The sequence below is a fragment of the Bombus pascuorum genome, chromosome 16 (assembly GCF_905332965.1).
Source record: "Bombus pascuorum chromosome 16, iyBomPasc1.1, whole genome shotgun sequence".
In the NCBI taxonomy this organism is placed as follows: Eukaryota; Metazoa; Arthropoda; class Insecta; order Hymenoptera; family Apidae; genus Bombus; species Bombus pascuorum.
Window position 1 is genome coordinate 1125375 of NC_083503.1, and position 17347 is coordinate 1142721.

The 17347-nt window shown below is 28.7% G+C and overlaps 1 protein-coding gene across 10 annotated transcripts; it reads right to left on the reverse strand.

Moving 5' to 3' along the window:
- Positions 1–561: 561 nt before the first annotated feature.
- On the reverse strand, positions 562–16645 carry LOC132915034 (protein ECT2). 10 transcript variants are annotated; one of them, XM_060974633.1, is made up of 18 exons: positions 16474–16645; positions 15656–16252; positions 13958–14168; positions 13730–13865; positions 13442–13651; positions 13115–13261; positions 11753–13033; positions 11134–11268; positions 10825–11074; positions 10396–10523; positions 9903–10299; positions 9160–9600; positions 8731–8885; positions 8538–8623; positions 7838–7930; positions 6444–6618; positions 4924–5042; positions 562–3862 (listed from the first exon to the last, which is right to left on the reverse strand). In XM_060974633.1, exons 2-18 carry the CDS (start codon positions 15720–15722, stop codon positions 3820–3822), a joined length of 4074 nt encoding a protein of 1357 aa, XP_060830616.1. In that variant the 5' UTR covers positions 15723–16252; positions 16474–16645; the 3' UTR covers positions 562–3819. The 10 variants fall into 10 exon arrangements, with proteins under 10 accessions (XP_060830616.1, XP_060830615.1, XP_060830613.1 ...); XM_060974632.1 differs by having other exon boundaries at positions 16416–16645; XM_060974630.1 differs by having other exon boundaries at positions 16322–16645.
- Between the last annotated feature and the right edge of the window lie 702 nt (positions 16646–17347).

Genomic DNA, 17347 nt, shown 5'->3' on the forward strand with positions numbered 1-17347 from the left:
TATTCCCAGGATATAGTTAAATAATTTATCCCTAAATGACAACGATTAAAATAACGAAAATTTTTATAATCGGCTTGAAGCATTAGAATAAACACAAGAATTCTCACTGACGTAATCCACCCGTAATATGTTAATAGCTGTGAATATAGAATGGTTTAAATTATGATTCTTACCGTTTTGAAGCAATGCCGTGTCGATATGTATTAAATTTTCCACATTTGTGACGAACTTTCCACAATTGCTTCCTCTTTCCAATACGCCTCCGCGCGAAATGATGTAATTTCAAATTTTAATTCGTATTTCTGTCATCAGAGCGCAGAGGGCTCAGGTACGTATTATATTCTATTAGTACCCTGGTACTGCATTTTCTCGAATTATTTTCATACAAAATTCTATAAATCATGAAACAATTTGACCTTTTTTCTAATAAATTATATATTATATTATAATTAAACCCGAGGTTTTGTAGCAATATAGATATCTTATCGATGAATGGTAGTAATTTATGACGTAATTGTAATTTAAAATAAAAAAAATGGGGAAAGGAAGGAAAGCAAACGCTTTAATTTTCGGTTTACATAATAAAGAGTAAATTTATACAATCAATTACAGTATCATATAAATAGTAACGACTATACGCAACATTACAAGTATTACAATATTCTTACGCGTGTAGTAAAAAACATCATCTGCACTATACTACACTTACACGATACTTATCGTTAATATTTACAATGCTCCGAAGCGAGCGGAATTTCTCTCATTTTCATCGAGAAAAAACGCTTAATATCTCCAAAATGATTCGTGGAATCATTTGACAACCATAAAATGTCGTGATATTCAGAATATCAAGGCTTTTATCAGACGTGCCGGCAATTTATAAAAGAATTATTAATAGCTATTATTTAAACTAATAAATTGACGTTAAAATCACGAAAAATGAGCCTTGATATAATTAAAAACTTTATATAATGTTCATCAATGGAAAAGACTGTCTAAATCTTTCTTCTACAAAATTGTCCACGATTATCTTTACATAACAGTACATTATTTTAGTTAATTTCATATTTTTTCTTCTGTTTATCCATGTACTATATTATGAGAAGCAATAGATTACACTGAAATCCTAAGAATATAATATAAATTAAGAATCGAAGTATGAAGTGCTACCAGAGCATCCATAATTATTCAGGTGAACGTACTCACTAATGCAAGATCATAAATCACAAAAATATCATCAATGAATGTTTTCTCACTTGACACCGAAAGATCCGTATTTTTAGATCATTTCTACGCAAAGGCACGTTATTCGAGTAGACATTATGCGCAAGAATTAATATGGCAAGAAGTTTATTAAACAAGTCCCTGTAAAGAACTAACAGACTTTTTTCTATTTTTCTTGCAATTTATCACTTTTAAGTTAAAAGATTTCGTTGATTAATTTATTCCTTGATCGTTGATAAATTATTCCCTTTTTCGCCAGAGCATTGAAAACAATAAGGAAATACTGCTGATGATAACAAGAAAAATTACAGGGAATACAATTCGTTGTTATATTGGTTAAGGCACTAGATATAATTGACGCTTATACTTCATTACAATATCGATTTTCGATTCCGTAGCATGTGATACAAATATCTTTTTATATTTGTAATTATGATGTTACATTATATTTATTTATTGATAATAATTTATAATTTTTGTGCAAAAATAGTTTTGTATCTCAACTATATTTATTTTCATATATCAAAAATGATCATTTTTATAAGCTTCTTATTACCAAAATTTCAATCTAATTTCCATTACAAAGTGATAAACACAGTGTATGAACAAAAAGAAACTTTATCTATAACCTTTATTTGTAACTGAATAACTAATCAAGCGAAAAGAACCTTTGAAACCTTCCGTAATTGAAGAAATACCTACTTGAGACAAGATTAATTTGTTCTTTCTTCACCTACTAAAGTAAATGTCTTCCAAATCTTACGATATTCATTTCATAAACTACTCGCACAGTTGGAATATTTATAAATATTTTTTGTATAATATGAATAGATCACTTTCCTAAGTATAATATTACAATATGTTCCTTAAAAACAACCATTGTACACTTAAAAGATTGCAACATAAAAGATCGTGATTTTCATGTTTGAACCAGTACTCTGTCTTTATATGATGTCTACGATATTTGAAAACGAAATTTTTTTAAAAGCTTTATGATACAGATCACAATAGAAAATTGTTATACTTGAGAATATGTATAATCGATTGTACAAATACTTCACATCTACGATCAATTAACGTAATACTTTATATTTGATAAGAATATAAATATTTATATAGTTCAAACAATAGCATATTTTGCAACCTAAGTAACCAACTATACATCGTAATATAAATTTGATATAGTCAGCAACTACAATAAGCGTAAATTGATAAAAAAAATTAATAATAATGCAGACCTGTCCACGATCCGACACATGTATCAAAACACTTTTCCTATTCCATAATTTCATTATGAAACTACGATGATGGTCGTAGGTTTATATTAAGAAACGCTTGTATGTGAAAAGCATGTGATCAATATCAATGCTTTTAACGAATTATTAATTTTACATCATTCCCTTCACTTCAAAGCTAGTAAACAATCTTCAACTTTACTACGAATGAGGGAAACTCATAGCATTAAGCGTCTTATCGATGGACAGGTCTGTAATAATTTAATCCTAATAAACTATGGCTTTTTATAAACATATGTATAATCTAAAGTCTGTTGTTTTAAAAAAATATATATCAATGTATATATATGTGTGTGTATGTGTATATATATATACATTGATATACGTGTTTCTTACTTTTCTTTTACCACATCTTTTGACTTTACTATAATACAATTATATTCTTAGAAAGAAAAAGATAAAAACATTATACTGTACTGTTATTCTAAATTCGAGCTTCTAGATTTCCAGTGATATTATATCATGTACAGTTCTATTCAATTTCGGCATTATGAATCGTTTAAGAAAACTACAATCAGAAAGATTTAAATTGAATAAGAGCAAACACAATAAACTAAAGACAGTATAGCCGTAGTTATACAATTCGTATTCATGGTTTAAAACTGCAATGATACAAGACATGGCAGTTGAACAGAAAAAATGTATCGTTAATGTTAATTTAATAGATCAGCATTACATTTCTTTAATTTTAAAAATGACGAATTATCTTCAATTTTAAAAACGACATATTATCTTCAGGCACTGCAATAAATTCTGAGTATATTTTACAGAACAAGATTAAATGGCACAAAATTGATATTCGTACTTTCAATTCTAATAAAATGTATACAATTATAATAAAATTTGTATTATATACCACTGAAAATATAAATGTTTTTCCCTTACTTTATCTTAATTTCGTTTGTCCTTCGAAGACAAGAGTTTTAATTATGCAAGTATGATAGATAAAAGTTAACGATTAATATGGTATTAGGTAACGTATATCGTTAATATATGGTTATAAAATTGCTTAAAGAATAATTGGCAATGTACATCTTTCTTGTAAAATTCCTTATGGTTTTTCTATTGGCACATGACAAATTTTGTATTCATCTGCTGAAGTTTATAAATGTGCTCTTCCGCATCTACCCTTTGTACGAACATTTTATTATTTCCTGAATTTTGAAGATTAATACTTAAATCATATTGCAAAGATATGTCTTTGCAACAATATTCATATATTTTATATTTTCACATAAACATTTTACTGATCCCAAAGAAAAATGTATGGTATTGTTGCACACTACTCATGCCCTGCACTTCAAAGATCGGATTTGTCCTGCATGACTTCCTCTGAACAATTTCTGGAGGATAAATAAAGTAACGTCAAAAAGACTATACTATGGAAACATGGATATAAAGCTTAGATAAATACACCAACTCTTTCTTACAAATAAAAGTCAAGTATGCTTCTAATTTTGTATTTCATATTGTATGTAACATCGAATAAATTTTCTAAGATTTCGAAATATTATTAACCGAGTTGGTGGAAAAGTATGATGAAAAAAATTATTGATGACAAATAATAGATAAAAGTATTTTAAATCGGAAAATGTAGCAAGCGAAATTGCCCTGCAGCAAATCAGCATAAAAATGTAAAGAATAAAAATCTAATATTGTTAAATAAATATGCATTAGTAATAAGCTAAATATTAAATTATTATAAATGTTAACCACCTAATTAATGCTACAGGCACTAAATAGACATAATTATTAGTATCATTTTGACAATACTTTAAAGTAAAACTAGGTACTTATGAATGAACTTAGCCTTAAAGAACAGAACAGTGGCGAACTTTTGGTACAGCATGGACTGCAACGAACGATATAAATGAATTCTTTTCACAAAAACATATATATACATTACAAGCATCGATACTAGCGAAGAACATAGGATCAAAGTGATTGTAAATGCAGCACTATTTTTGCAAAATATGCAAATTGTGCTATACATTGTGGTCGCCTTAAAGCTCGCCTTAACCAATATGAGTATTTCAATCCATTACGTAAATTATAACAAGTATCCATAAATTTCCGTTTGAATATTTCTGAAACGACGAAATTTCCACGACACATTTACATGCATTGTATTTAGTAATGGTAAACTTTGCATTGCGCTAAACATATATATATATAACACTAGAAATTTCAATCCAGTCTTTACAGTCATGAATAAACATACCAATGTATGATATATTATTTACGTACAAGGATCTCGCATATATGTATATGTAAATGTTTTTCAACACTAAACATACAGTGAAGAGAGTTTAAGGCACATAAACAATAGGCAGGTTGATCAAACATAGTTATGCGATAACAGCGAAAAAAAAAATTGCATCATTTCTGATATACTAATTACAACCTTCTTAACGAAGCCATACTGAGGGAACTGCATTTGGCCTTTCGTGTCGGCTGAACCGACATAGGTGCTACTAGAACATCATCTCTAGATGGCGAGCCTGAACCACCATTACCCAGCTCCTGGAAAGACACACGAATATCCATTTATCCTATTTATATATACAATTTTTCTGTACATATATACAATACCAGGAGGGATTAAAACAATACTGATTCTACATTAATCACATTGGGTAAACAAAACAATTTAAACATTTAAACATTTAATTCGACACTGGAAGCAAAACTAATAGAGAATAAGAAAGATACTTTAATATGAAAAATAACATCATGCAAGTTTTTAGGTGTCATGAAGAAAAAATACTTTATACTTTTTTCTCATTGCAAATATATTTTACGAAAAGAAACCAAACAAAGAAAAAAGAAAGGATTCCAGCCTTGTTGATCTGTACAGCACGTGATAGATATATGTAAGCAGTAACAGAAAAAAAAAAAAAAAAAAAAAAAAAAAAAAAAGAAAAAAAAAGAAAAAAAGAAGGGTAAAGAAAATCTCAGTTAATACAAAATGCCTCTAACAGGGCAAAGTTAACTTAATAAAAATATAAATTTTTAGCTTTTCTAGAATCCAATTTAAGAGAATCGTCTTAATCATGAATAGCATAAAATTAAGTTTCTCTATTTAATTTGTGACACGAAGTATTTTGATCCAGTCGAAACACTGTGTGGCGTCACATTCCTAAAAGGAATTTTATCTGTTGAAAGTAAAATTCTACTAACCCTCCTCCTCTCTACTCCCTTTCACGAGAGGAGACGTTAAATTGTATTAATATTTCCTATATATTCTAGAGCGAATATTAGTAAGCACTTCAATATTATAATATTTAGCTAATATTCAATAAAATAAACGCAATACGGTATACTTACGTGATAGAGTATACAAATTTACCCACTAACGTTATTTCCGCATAAGTAAGAAACAAATATCGTGAAAAGGACATAATTCGCACACATTATGGATGAATTAATGTATCTCATAAAATAAAAAACCAAATAGAACAACAAATTAAGATGAATATAAGAAAATGATGTATTATGTTGTATATACAATAAATTAATCTCCTCCAATATCTGCATAAATATCTTAAAATAATGAAAATAAGAAATGAAATAAATTATTTCAATGTTATAATATCAGATGTTTACATAATATTTTTATAGAGATATACACAAGAAGAAAATATTGTAAACGGCAAAATGATTTTACAATTGCGCATTCAAGCAAACTTCTATAAAAGCGATAGAAATCGGACGTGCAATTCGAAATTGAACGCGTTAATATTATATATATATATAAAAAAAAATTTGATTGATATATTGAACTCATTTCAATATGAACAGATCAATATGAAAGAGACAACAATCTCCTGTCGTGAAATGAAAGTAAATAAGGAGAAAAGAGAAAAGAAACAGCATAAGCATATAATAAAGAAAGATGCATGCGATAATAAACTGTCAACTAACGTTAATATTGTTGCAACTAGCAAGCCGCATCTGTGCAAGTTGCTGACTCGCCGGAGTAAGACTGTTAGTGGATCCGAATGGCGACATCATTGTTGACATTGCTCTCTTTAATTTGCTTGGAGTTTTATTAAAACTAAACGCCCTGCCAACTTTCATCCGTGTACGAGATGCGAACCTGAAGAAAAACAGTTGTTACAAACTCATTTAAATTTAAACATTTGGACAAAAAACAAAAGCGATATTGAAATTTTATTTTCCTTTAATAGTTTACTCAACTACATAAACTAAAATGACTTCTTTCAATAATGTACTAATATTTAATATATAATTAAATGGAGGAAAATAAATTTTCAAGCAAACAAAGGAATTAGCGAACTTAAATAAAATCCCAAACCGTAATAATAAACCAGTTCAAGTAAATATTACACCATAATAGTTACTAATGAGCATGCAAAAATTGAATTATAGCAAGTAATTTTTTATTCTGTTCATGCTGAAGTATTACATCACAACTATAAATCTATATTACAAATGTAAGAGTAATAAATAGGGCTTAATTGCGAGGTTACAGAGTCTTTCCAAATTATTAAAATCTTTTATGGCCTATAAAATAAAAAAAGTAATGAAAGTTCATTAATGATATATAATTAAATACTAAAACTTGAGACACTAAGTAGGTGGTGGTGTTGAAAATTTCACCCCTTAACAACTAAGAAAAATGGAAACCTAACTATATAAATAGCAACTATTTAGATTCATTACTCACTAAAAAATATATCTTTCTTAGTCCAATATTATAATTAATAAAACATAATTTAATATGCAGAAATTTACGTATATCGAAACTTAGGAAACTAAGAAACTGTAAACTTAGTCAAGTCATATAAAATATATCTTTACTTTGGTTCAATGTCTATTGAAAAACGTAAATACTGCATACTCGTATTGATCGTAAATGTCGCTATATCATAATCAGTAGTACTACTAATTATCTTAGTTTAGGATTTTGTTGTACCATAAAAGCTATTACAAATCCTAAGGAGATTACATACAAATAAATAACAAACAATTTAAAGCTAAAATGCCATTCAGTGTAATCACTAATATGTATTATTCTTTTATTAATAAACATTTAGAAAGTCTGATGTTCGTATAAAATATGAAATCATCGAGGGGTCAAATAGATAGATATTAAATATTTTAATCACATATTAATGATTTTAAACAGGCTGATAATATTCAATATTATGCTTGAACTGGCGAAATTTTTTGTGAAGTTGTTTAATTTTCTATATTTTTACACTAAAGAATGCGATTGATTTATTTAAACAAGCAGGGAACAAAGGACCAAAGCGAGTAAAAAAAAAGATAATCAGCCTGGTGCGAAAACTGACGGTAGTGGGACATGTAACGTGGTTTCACACATGCTATTGAGTAGGAACACATACGGGTCCATATACTCCAGGTAAAAATTATGAAATAGGCTCCTGCAACCAAACGAGTCGTCGCCCCATTATTTTTTGTTAACATGCAATACAGGAGAAAAACAGTTTAGAACGACTGATAAATCTTCCCCTTTACAAGTATGCATATTTTTTCTATAGAAATGTCTACTTTATCAAATAGATTCATACCAATTTTTGTATAACATATAATACAGATATAGAACACGCAAAGGTCTTATTTTTAGCATATCCTAAATACGAATATAATAAGAAGATTCTATGTGTGTATGTGTACTATAGTTCAGCAAAACTTAATAGCAATGCAAAAAAGTATATTATAAGCTAAGCTATTCTAGGAGCATAATACTAATTAATTATATATTTATCATTCTTACTTATATCTAATAAATTTCTTTAATCTATTTATATGAGAAAATCATCTTTTTTAAGTGCTTCTCTACAAAAAACTGTAAGTACTATTTTTATCATATCTACAAATACCGTTTTTATCTTAAATAATGTTTCATTTACAATATAATTTCTTTCAATTTCTTTTCAATAAAAAACGGACTTACAGTTATAAGAGAGATACGGTCATATGCGATGTTAACGATATACGACAGGTACCAATTAAGTTTCAACTACTTACTTAAATGCTTTACTTAATGTTCCTAATGCTACATCGCTTGTGTCAATTTCAAGTTGATGCGAATCAAGACTTATCAGGAACGTATCCTGCAAATATAGAAATAAAAATACTATTACTAATAAGCTGCAAACAGTAATAATATACAAGCTGCAAACAGTAATAATATACAAGCAAGATGAATACTAAAACTTACCGCATCAGCTTTACACACTGTATTAGCCATTTGTCTACACAAAGTTCGTAAATAATTTGTCTTATTTACTTCCTCATCAGTAATTGTAAATGAAAATAATTTTTCCTTTAACTCTTGATTACTTCTCACCATTAAAGCGAATACTTTATGACATTCTATAAATAATATACATAAAACGAAAAGTGTATTTTTTCATATTTGCTCTGCTTTACTTTATTTAACATATACATTTTAAACTTTTTACAAACATTTTATAAATCTTCACACGTACGAAATATTTGATAGTGTTATAAATTTTGTAATCATGTTTTTCTTATAAAATAAAAAAAAAATTACAATAAAAATGAAAATAAGAAATATATATCTATTACGTGTTTAAACACAATCTAGTTCATTATTAGTTTATAATATTGTTCGTTATAAACTTACCATCCGTTTCTCGAATATCAACGACCTTTTTTATCGTACTAAGTGATAACATCTTAATATGTTTATAGGGTTTTCCTTGACTTAGTTTAGTTGTATGCAATCCGTTTGCTGTATTAGGACTTTTTAACGAATTAAAAGCCTTTGACCTTTTCTTGCATATTTCGAGAGTATCGGTAAACAAAAACAAAACTAAATGATCCCCACGTCCACTTAGGCCCTCACCAAGTTCCATCACATCACATTTGCCAATAAATGATCGATGTGAAGAAACTAAATGCGGTGGACAGTTGTCAATTTCGTTAAAAATATCAAACATAACCAATTGACCTTCAGTTTTTCTTTTATCCTCGTTTATATAGGTCATAACTTCTTTAATACTGCTAATTGATAACTCCAAAGCGCTATGATCTGGATTATTTTTATTTGTATGTTTAAGGATATCTGCAAAACATTAATGTGTAAAAATATTAATTACTATGCAAAATTTATTATCATCTTAATTATTTAACTCTTTCTGTATAAGCATCAATTATATTGCCAAATCTACAATCGAGTGTCGACTTCGATTCGCTTGCATGAAATGCATATGTATGACAAAGTGTTGACTACAATGGACAGCCGTAAATACATGATGACTAATAATGATCAAGTATTAGATAAAAGTATCAACCGTGAGATAACACTATGTCACAAACGATTATCGTACCGAAGAGATAATAACTTTAATAAGTACATATACTTGCCGTTTAATAATAAACTAATACTGGGTAACCTTTGTACTGGTTTAATTAACAGTTCCTTTAAACTTTGTCTGCCACATTCAGGTTTCGTCTGACAAACCTTCAGAAAAGCATGAAATCGTGGTTTGTTTTGATCACATTGATCGAGCATTTCCTTTGTATTTTCGAAGAAGTTGACATACGGTGGATACGCCTTGACTAGGTCAGGTGCGAACTTCAGAAATATATTACCTATACTATTGTCCTCCATCCAATGAGTAGTGCTGTATCTCAGTTCTTCCAACATTTTTTTATGAACTTCATAAATAGGTGGAAAATTGCCAAATATAATTTTAGCTTCTGTGCAATTTAATAACTCGCCAGTTGTATCTATAAGATCTTCTAGTGGAGATTTAAACAGCTAGAAACATAAATAATATTACAAATATGTAATATTATATGTATAATGTTAATTTATTGTTTGTTTCAGCGTAATATATAATGAAACAGATCTTACCGTCATAATTGTACTGAGAATACCAACATAATTAGATTCTGTTTGTACTAATTCTAAGAAAACTTGATGACGCGGAGATAAATTTTTCCTAGACGTGTCTGTATTAACAGCTTCCACTTCTGGAATATCTGGCAGTTATCAATAATTCAAATTTGTATTATCTTCCCCTTCATATGGTTCATATTAGGCATTATCAATATTTAAGGTAAAACATAGGGAATTTAAATTATGTATATTGTTAGTATAATCGTGTTAGATGAGATATAAAAATACAATACTTTATTTAACAAAAGAAATGAACCACAAAGGAAGGGAAGACGTACTTAGTGGGACTGTTAAAAAAATATTAAAATATTTGTAATTGCTAATTGTACGATATTTTTAAACCACATCTATCAATTCTATAATTATGTTTTATAAACAACTAACCATCAAGTAATGGTTTGTCTGGACTCGTTGTACAATCAAGAAAGCTTCCACTAACACTTAAATGTCCTGCATCACTGATGCTGGATCGTCTCTTATGCAATGCTGGAGAATCTGCACCATTTTGAACCAGACTAGATAAAGTTTCTGCTAAGCGTTTGCGTTTTCGTCTTGTGGATGCTGTACTTGGAGTAGCAGCTTGTTGACTATCACGTCTAGCTGATACAGTTGGTGATAGAACGGATTCCAAATACTAAATGTAAAATAAATAATTGAAAATGGGAAATATATAAAATATTTTAATAAACTTACATCTTCAAATAAATATTCTTTTTCGTCAGCTGCACCCTCATTCTGCACAGACGTCCAAAACCACTCTGCTTTTACAATATGTGCTCTCACAGAAGCTAAATCTGGTAATGCATTTACGTTTGATTCATCCACAACCTAAAATGATAGTAACTTATTATAATTTTAATCTGTTTATATTTACCATGCCTAATTAATACAAACAAATAACGTATATGTATATTGAAACATATAATACACAAATTCTATTTATTTCTTTTATAATATAACAAAAACATATACTATATAAACCATTAAACATTTATAAAGGACAAAATACTAATTATGCAATTTATTATTACTACAGATTAAAGGAACACACTATAATACATCACAAAAACAACACAAAAATAGGAATTCTCTATACTTAAATTACATCCTAGTATTATATATAATGAAACATTCATAAATAATTTCTCTAAAATTAACAATTTCTGTTCTTGCTAATTATAAGTTTTTATTTAGTGTTAAAATACCCTAATAACCTCATCCCTACTTGTCTACAACTTGTTATTTAGTGGAGCAAGTTATTAATCTTTAATTCCATAATTTAACATAATACCCGTTAAAAAAATAAAAGTACCAAAGATAATGGCTTGTCCTTCTGTTTGTCCAATTTTATATGATCATCTTTCAGAACGCAACTTTTAGAAGACATATTTAAGTAACTTTCATCTGATGCAAAAGAACTTCTTGAGCCATATTCAGAAGTTGATAATTTTGCTACCTTAGCAGGGATGGGCAAGGGACTAGGTAAAGGAGTATATTTTTGCTTTTGATGAATTTCAGGAATTTGCTTGCATGGATTAATAACCACGTACTGTTTAAGCATTGGAGAAAAATTTAAATGACTAAGTTTTGACAAAATGGAAGAGTTCAGTTTACATGTACTCAAAAAACCTTTGTTTTTCGTTATTGGTATAGATGAATCATACAAAAGAGAATCATTAAGTTCTAAATCATGTTGTCTTAATAAATTAGGATGAGAATGCATTCTTTTTAATTTAAATTTTTCCAGAGAACAAATTTTATGAATTGCGATACAAGATTTAGCTTTCCTCCATTTGATATACCGTTTAGGAGATATAATTTTTCTGTTAAAAAAAAGGGAATTTCGTGCACACTGCGTATTCTTACAAAACTGTATCAAATTAGTTTTTCTAGCAGAATACTGCTTGTTTACATGTTGAGTAACCTTCTTTTTACATAATGTAGAAGAGTTAAAATTATATAACCCTTGTTGAGTGCACACATTTTTATTACCAGTGTTATAATTCGAAAAAGCATTAAACATACTGTTCTTAATTCTTTTATCATTAAATAGAAATGAAGATGATGAAGATAAAGACATAGAATGCATATCCAACATAGTAGATGTGACAGGAAAATTGCTTTCTTGTAATGCATTAACGTCATTTCTTTGTATTACATTAGACATACTAACACCAGAATCAGCTCGTTCTATAGAAAACTCAGACATAAAAGATTCATCTGATAAACTTGGATAATCATATAAATTATCATCCATACAAATTGCTGAATCCTGACTAATATCATTTAATATAGAATAAGCACACTTATTTTCTTTAAGTTCAAAATGTTGAGGAACATAAGAACAGAAACAATGTGAAAAGTGTCTTGTACTCAATTTTTTAGTTAAATTTGTATTATTAACATGGAAAGTATGTGAAGAATTTATGAGTTTTGTGTTAGGAATGGTATTAGTGTATGGATTATAAAAAGTGAAGGAAAACGGTTTTGTTTTTAAACAAGGATATGGAGTATAATTAGGATTTTTAGTACATGGCAGCGTGTCAAAAGTATTGTTTGATTTCTTGTACTGATGACTTCCTAAATCTGTTACCTAAAGGATGTATTACATATGTTTGTTTTACATATTGTTTACTTTATGAAATATGTAAAATATTGTATTGTATAAACTTACCACATGTGTGCAATTTGGATCATCAATTTCTGTAGATTCGCCTCCTTGTTGTTGTAAAACCTCACACATATGACGTTTCTCTTCATCAGGAAAACCAAAGAAACATACTTTTGCACCGAAAAATGGTTTTAACTTATGAGTTGTAATCTGCACAAAATCGTTATATTACTTATAAATAATTATATAATTATATCACATATAATTATATCGTATATTAAATGTTATATATATATATATATTAAATGTACCATCGTTATTGGCAAAAAAAATAGATAGTAAGAATTGAATAGTGAAATATTTGAATATAGTTATTAATATAATTATTACCAGTTCTTCATTATTTCCATAACTGGAAATATCGTCTTTGGCATTCCATAATGCTGTAACCCACTCCATAGACATAATAGGGACACGAAATGTAACAGCATATCTATACTTATCTCCGCCACAACAATTAGCAATGAGATGCGTCACCTTTGCACCCATCTCTTTCCTAATACTTCCACCCATATTGTGAATCATATTAATCAACTTGGTCTATGATATTAAAAATTAACATCATAATATTTCTATTATTATGACCTACATTATATCAATTAATAAGATGAAACTAACCAATTCATCCTTTTTCCTAAATCCAGTAAACACTACTACTGTGCCTACCATGGCTTGTGTATACATTGGTCTAGTAATACTAGGTAATGAGTCCTTTTTTTCTGCCAACTGCAGAAGTGCTGTTGGTCCCAATATTCTACAACGTGTTAAATTAAACCAACCAAAAGTCAGATTCTTTTGATTATGTTTCAACATGTTACAAATTATATGAAATTAAATATGACAAACCTATGTGCACTTTTATGAAGAGCATCATATTCAGGTCCCTCGAACTTCTTTAATATAAAGTAAGTACAATATGATGTATCTTCTACATGTTCTAAACCAGTTTCAGATTTGAGAACAGGTACGCTAAACTGCTGAGCAGCAGCACCAAGTGCAGGATCATCACCAGCTGCACCAATCAAGCATATCCTTTTCTTACGTGGTATGATCAGAGCTGAAATTTAAACAAATATCCAGCTATCGTTAGTAAAATTTAATGAAGCAATGCTACCAATAACATTTTGGGTCAAGGTTTAATATTTTACGAATATTTCATCATTTACATAACAAAAGCAATAATTTAAATTTAAAAAATTTATTTTCAGTTACAAAATGTATAATAGATAAAGTAATTCAAATTAAGAAAACTAAGAAAAAAGTAATTATTTTTATGAAATTTAAATTATTAATATGATATTATTGATTATTATTATTTATCTGTTTATAATTCGACAATAATTTCACTATCTAAAATTTTTTAAATACCTGAAGTCCAAACACACAGTAATTATAGCTAGAAATAACTAAATTTATGTATGTATGAATCCTAAATGCAATGAATACAGGGAAAGGACAATAAATATGATGATGGTATTGTATCCATAAATGAAGGGTGCAATAAACTCCTATTGAATCCATGCTTAATCTCCTTTCATATGATACAGGTACCAACCCCTAATAACTTATATTATTGTATTAAGATTGACCCACAGATAATTGTATGTAAATAATGATTAATCCTATACTAAACAAGAAATATGACTAGAAAATACAAAGTGTAAATATTTGTCCCATATCTATAAACTACTGATACAGAAGAAATACTTGGGAAAGATGTACTGAAATACTTTTGATGATATTATTTTGAAAAATGTTTCAAATAATTGTGTTATTAAATAATAAACGTAAAATATAAGAGAATTTTATTTAGTTATTTATTATTTGTCCATTAATTAATAATAAAAAATATTAAAAATGAAGTGAATATAACTAAATTTTTGCAGAATAAATAAAATATAAATAATTGTGCTAGTAAACAATTAAAATAATATTTAATATGTAAAAATTTAATTCTTCATTTATTTAACAAACAATCACTGACTGATAACATAAGTTTAATCGAAATATTTTTAAACGATATTGCTTTCAAATGCGTGCCTATATATTATTAGTAAATAATACTATTAGTAAATAATGAAAATAATTCGTGAGATGTAATGTATAATAAATAATGTATCTTAGATGACAGCAGATGATTTTAACCTTAAAATGACACGAAGATAAATATGAAAGATAATTAAATTCAAAACAAGCATATAACGAACTGTAGAGAAGCTCATAAAGACATTTCGGACTACCAAATTTCTGACGTAATTTTGGAGAATAAGTCAAGGCCAATTTTATAAGAAACCGTTGACATTCATCCCGCGTAAAATTCAAAACACAATATAAAAGTGTATAAGAGAAATAGCGGATATGATACGTCGATTTATCTATGGATCAGAATGAGTGACAGATATAAGACACAAGCATTGTCGCGTGAGTTTTGATAAAGAGTGAGGTAGGGTTAGTCCATACAGGTGCCTATGGTATATGCAACAATTAACAATGTAGATCAATAGCTAAACATAATAGTAAAGATGAAAATATTAGCGAACTTACGCTCACTTCTAACTGCCTCTTCACTATTTATATCACTGATACTGCTGTGAACGCTTTGCTCTTCCATTTTGGCCGTTAGTTACAACATCGTTCTTCTCGTACGCTCTTCTTCGTACTGATCATTGAGAGCGCCTCCTATGGGCTACGAGCGAATCCAGTGAGAGAAAGGACCCGGAAAAATAAAGAACAGTGGAGCTTGATGGCGCAGCATATAGCGCCCTTGAATCTTATAGACAAAACACAAGTTCAAATGCTGAACAGGGTTCCCTTAGGTGTATTATTTTCACGGACCCTACAGTACATAAGATTCCTCAGATCTATATATGTATACGTATACATGTATAAGCATATGTATATATATTTGGATATTGGCACCAAACGACACTTTTTACCATCAGCATTTATTTAAAATCCATTATGAATATAACAGTCGAATAATCCTCGGTTCTTCTGCTAAATTCGCAAGTGTCATGAAGTGGCACAGAAACGTAATTATCAGTAGTGCCGTGATTTTGCTACTTATCACCGTTTTTCGCTCGACATTCTTCTCGCATCTATTACTCACTAATTGCCGAGATTCTGTTTCTCTCCTCCTTCCTGTAACGAGGACACACAATAAAATTCACTCACTTCAGATTGCTATGCAAAATTCGCCTTATCTCTTACAAAGGGATTGATAAGTTCAAATTGAAATGAAATTTCAGTGCGGTATTAAACTATGATTTATAAGGTTCAGAAAGGATTACGTATGTAAAAGAACCTAAGATGGGAAGCAGTGGTGTAAGAACATTTCGCAATTTTAAATATTGAAAACTAACAATAACTATCAGCTAAAGACAACACGCGCTGTTAACGCTACTGATATTAGTGTGAAGTTGATGATTATACTAGATCTCTATATATCACTGCGTATCGCGTAGTACCAATTATTTTTTTACTACCGTATTCTTAAATTGCACAAATAACAGTAAATTGAAAATTATATAATGTTTAATTCGACAAGAGCGTAATATAAATTCTAATTTAACAAAGAAAATGTTGCAAAATTAAGAGTAACTTAGATTATAGCATTATTAGATTTCTTTCCAAATGGATGGTAGCATTGACAAATTTACGCTACCATTTTTCAAGCGTTTAAACTTCTGAAACAGTAAAACTATAACGATTAACTGTAATTATAGCGACTCAAAAGCAATATTCAAAGAAATAACATACAAAAAATGATCGACACAATACAAAATAGTCAATACAACCAATAACATATTGTCATTTTATCATTTATGATATGTATGTACGTGTAAATAAGATGACAGAGATCATATGTATTTTTCCGTAAAATACGTAAAAGTTTTGTGTAATAGTAAAATAGTGTTCAACACGCCAACTACCACGCAATTTTCATGTGTTTTGCGCTAGGGTACGCAATAGATTAAAATATATAATTACACCATAACATATAATTTATGCAAAATGTTATATTGTATTTGCACACTTTTCTCTGACAATGTTATCTAAATCATTCACATTGTTGATAATTTTTTAGTTCTTTGATTTTATCTTATGAAATCATTCTAAGAAATTTATTAGCGTGTGTCGTCGATGTTCACCGAGGCAGTTAACATGTTAATAAAATAGAATAAAATAAAATAAAGAAAAGTATAATGATATCTGTCGCTGGATTTCGTTTCCTCT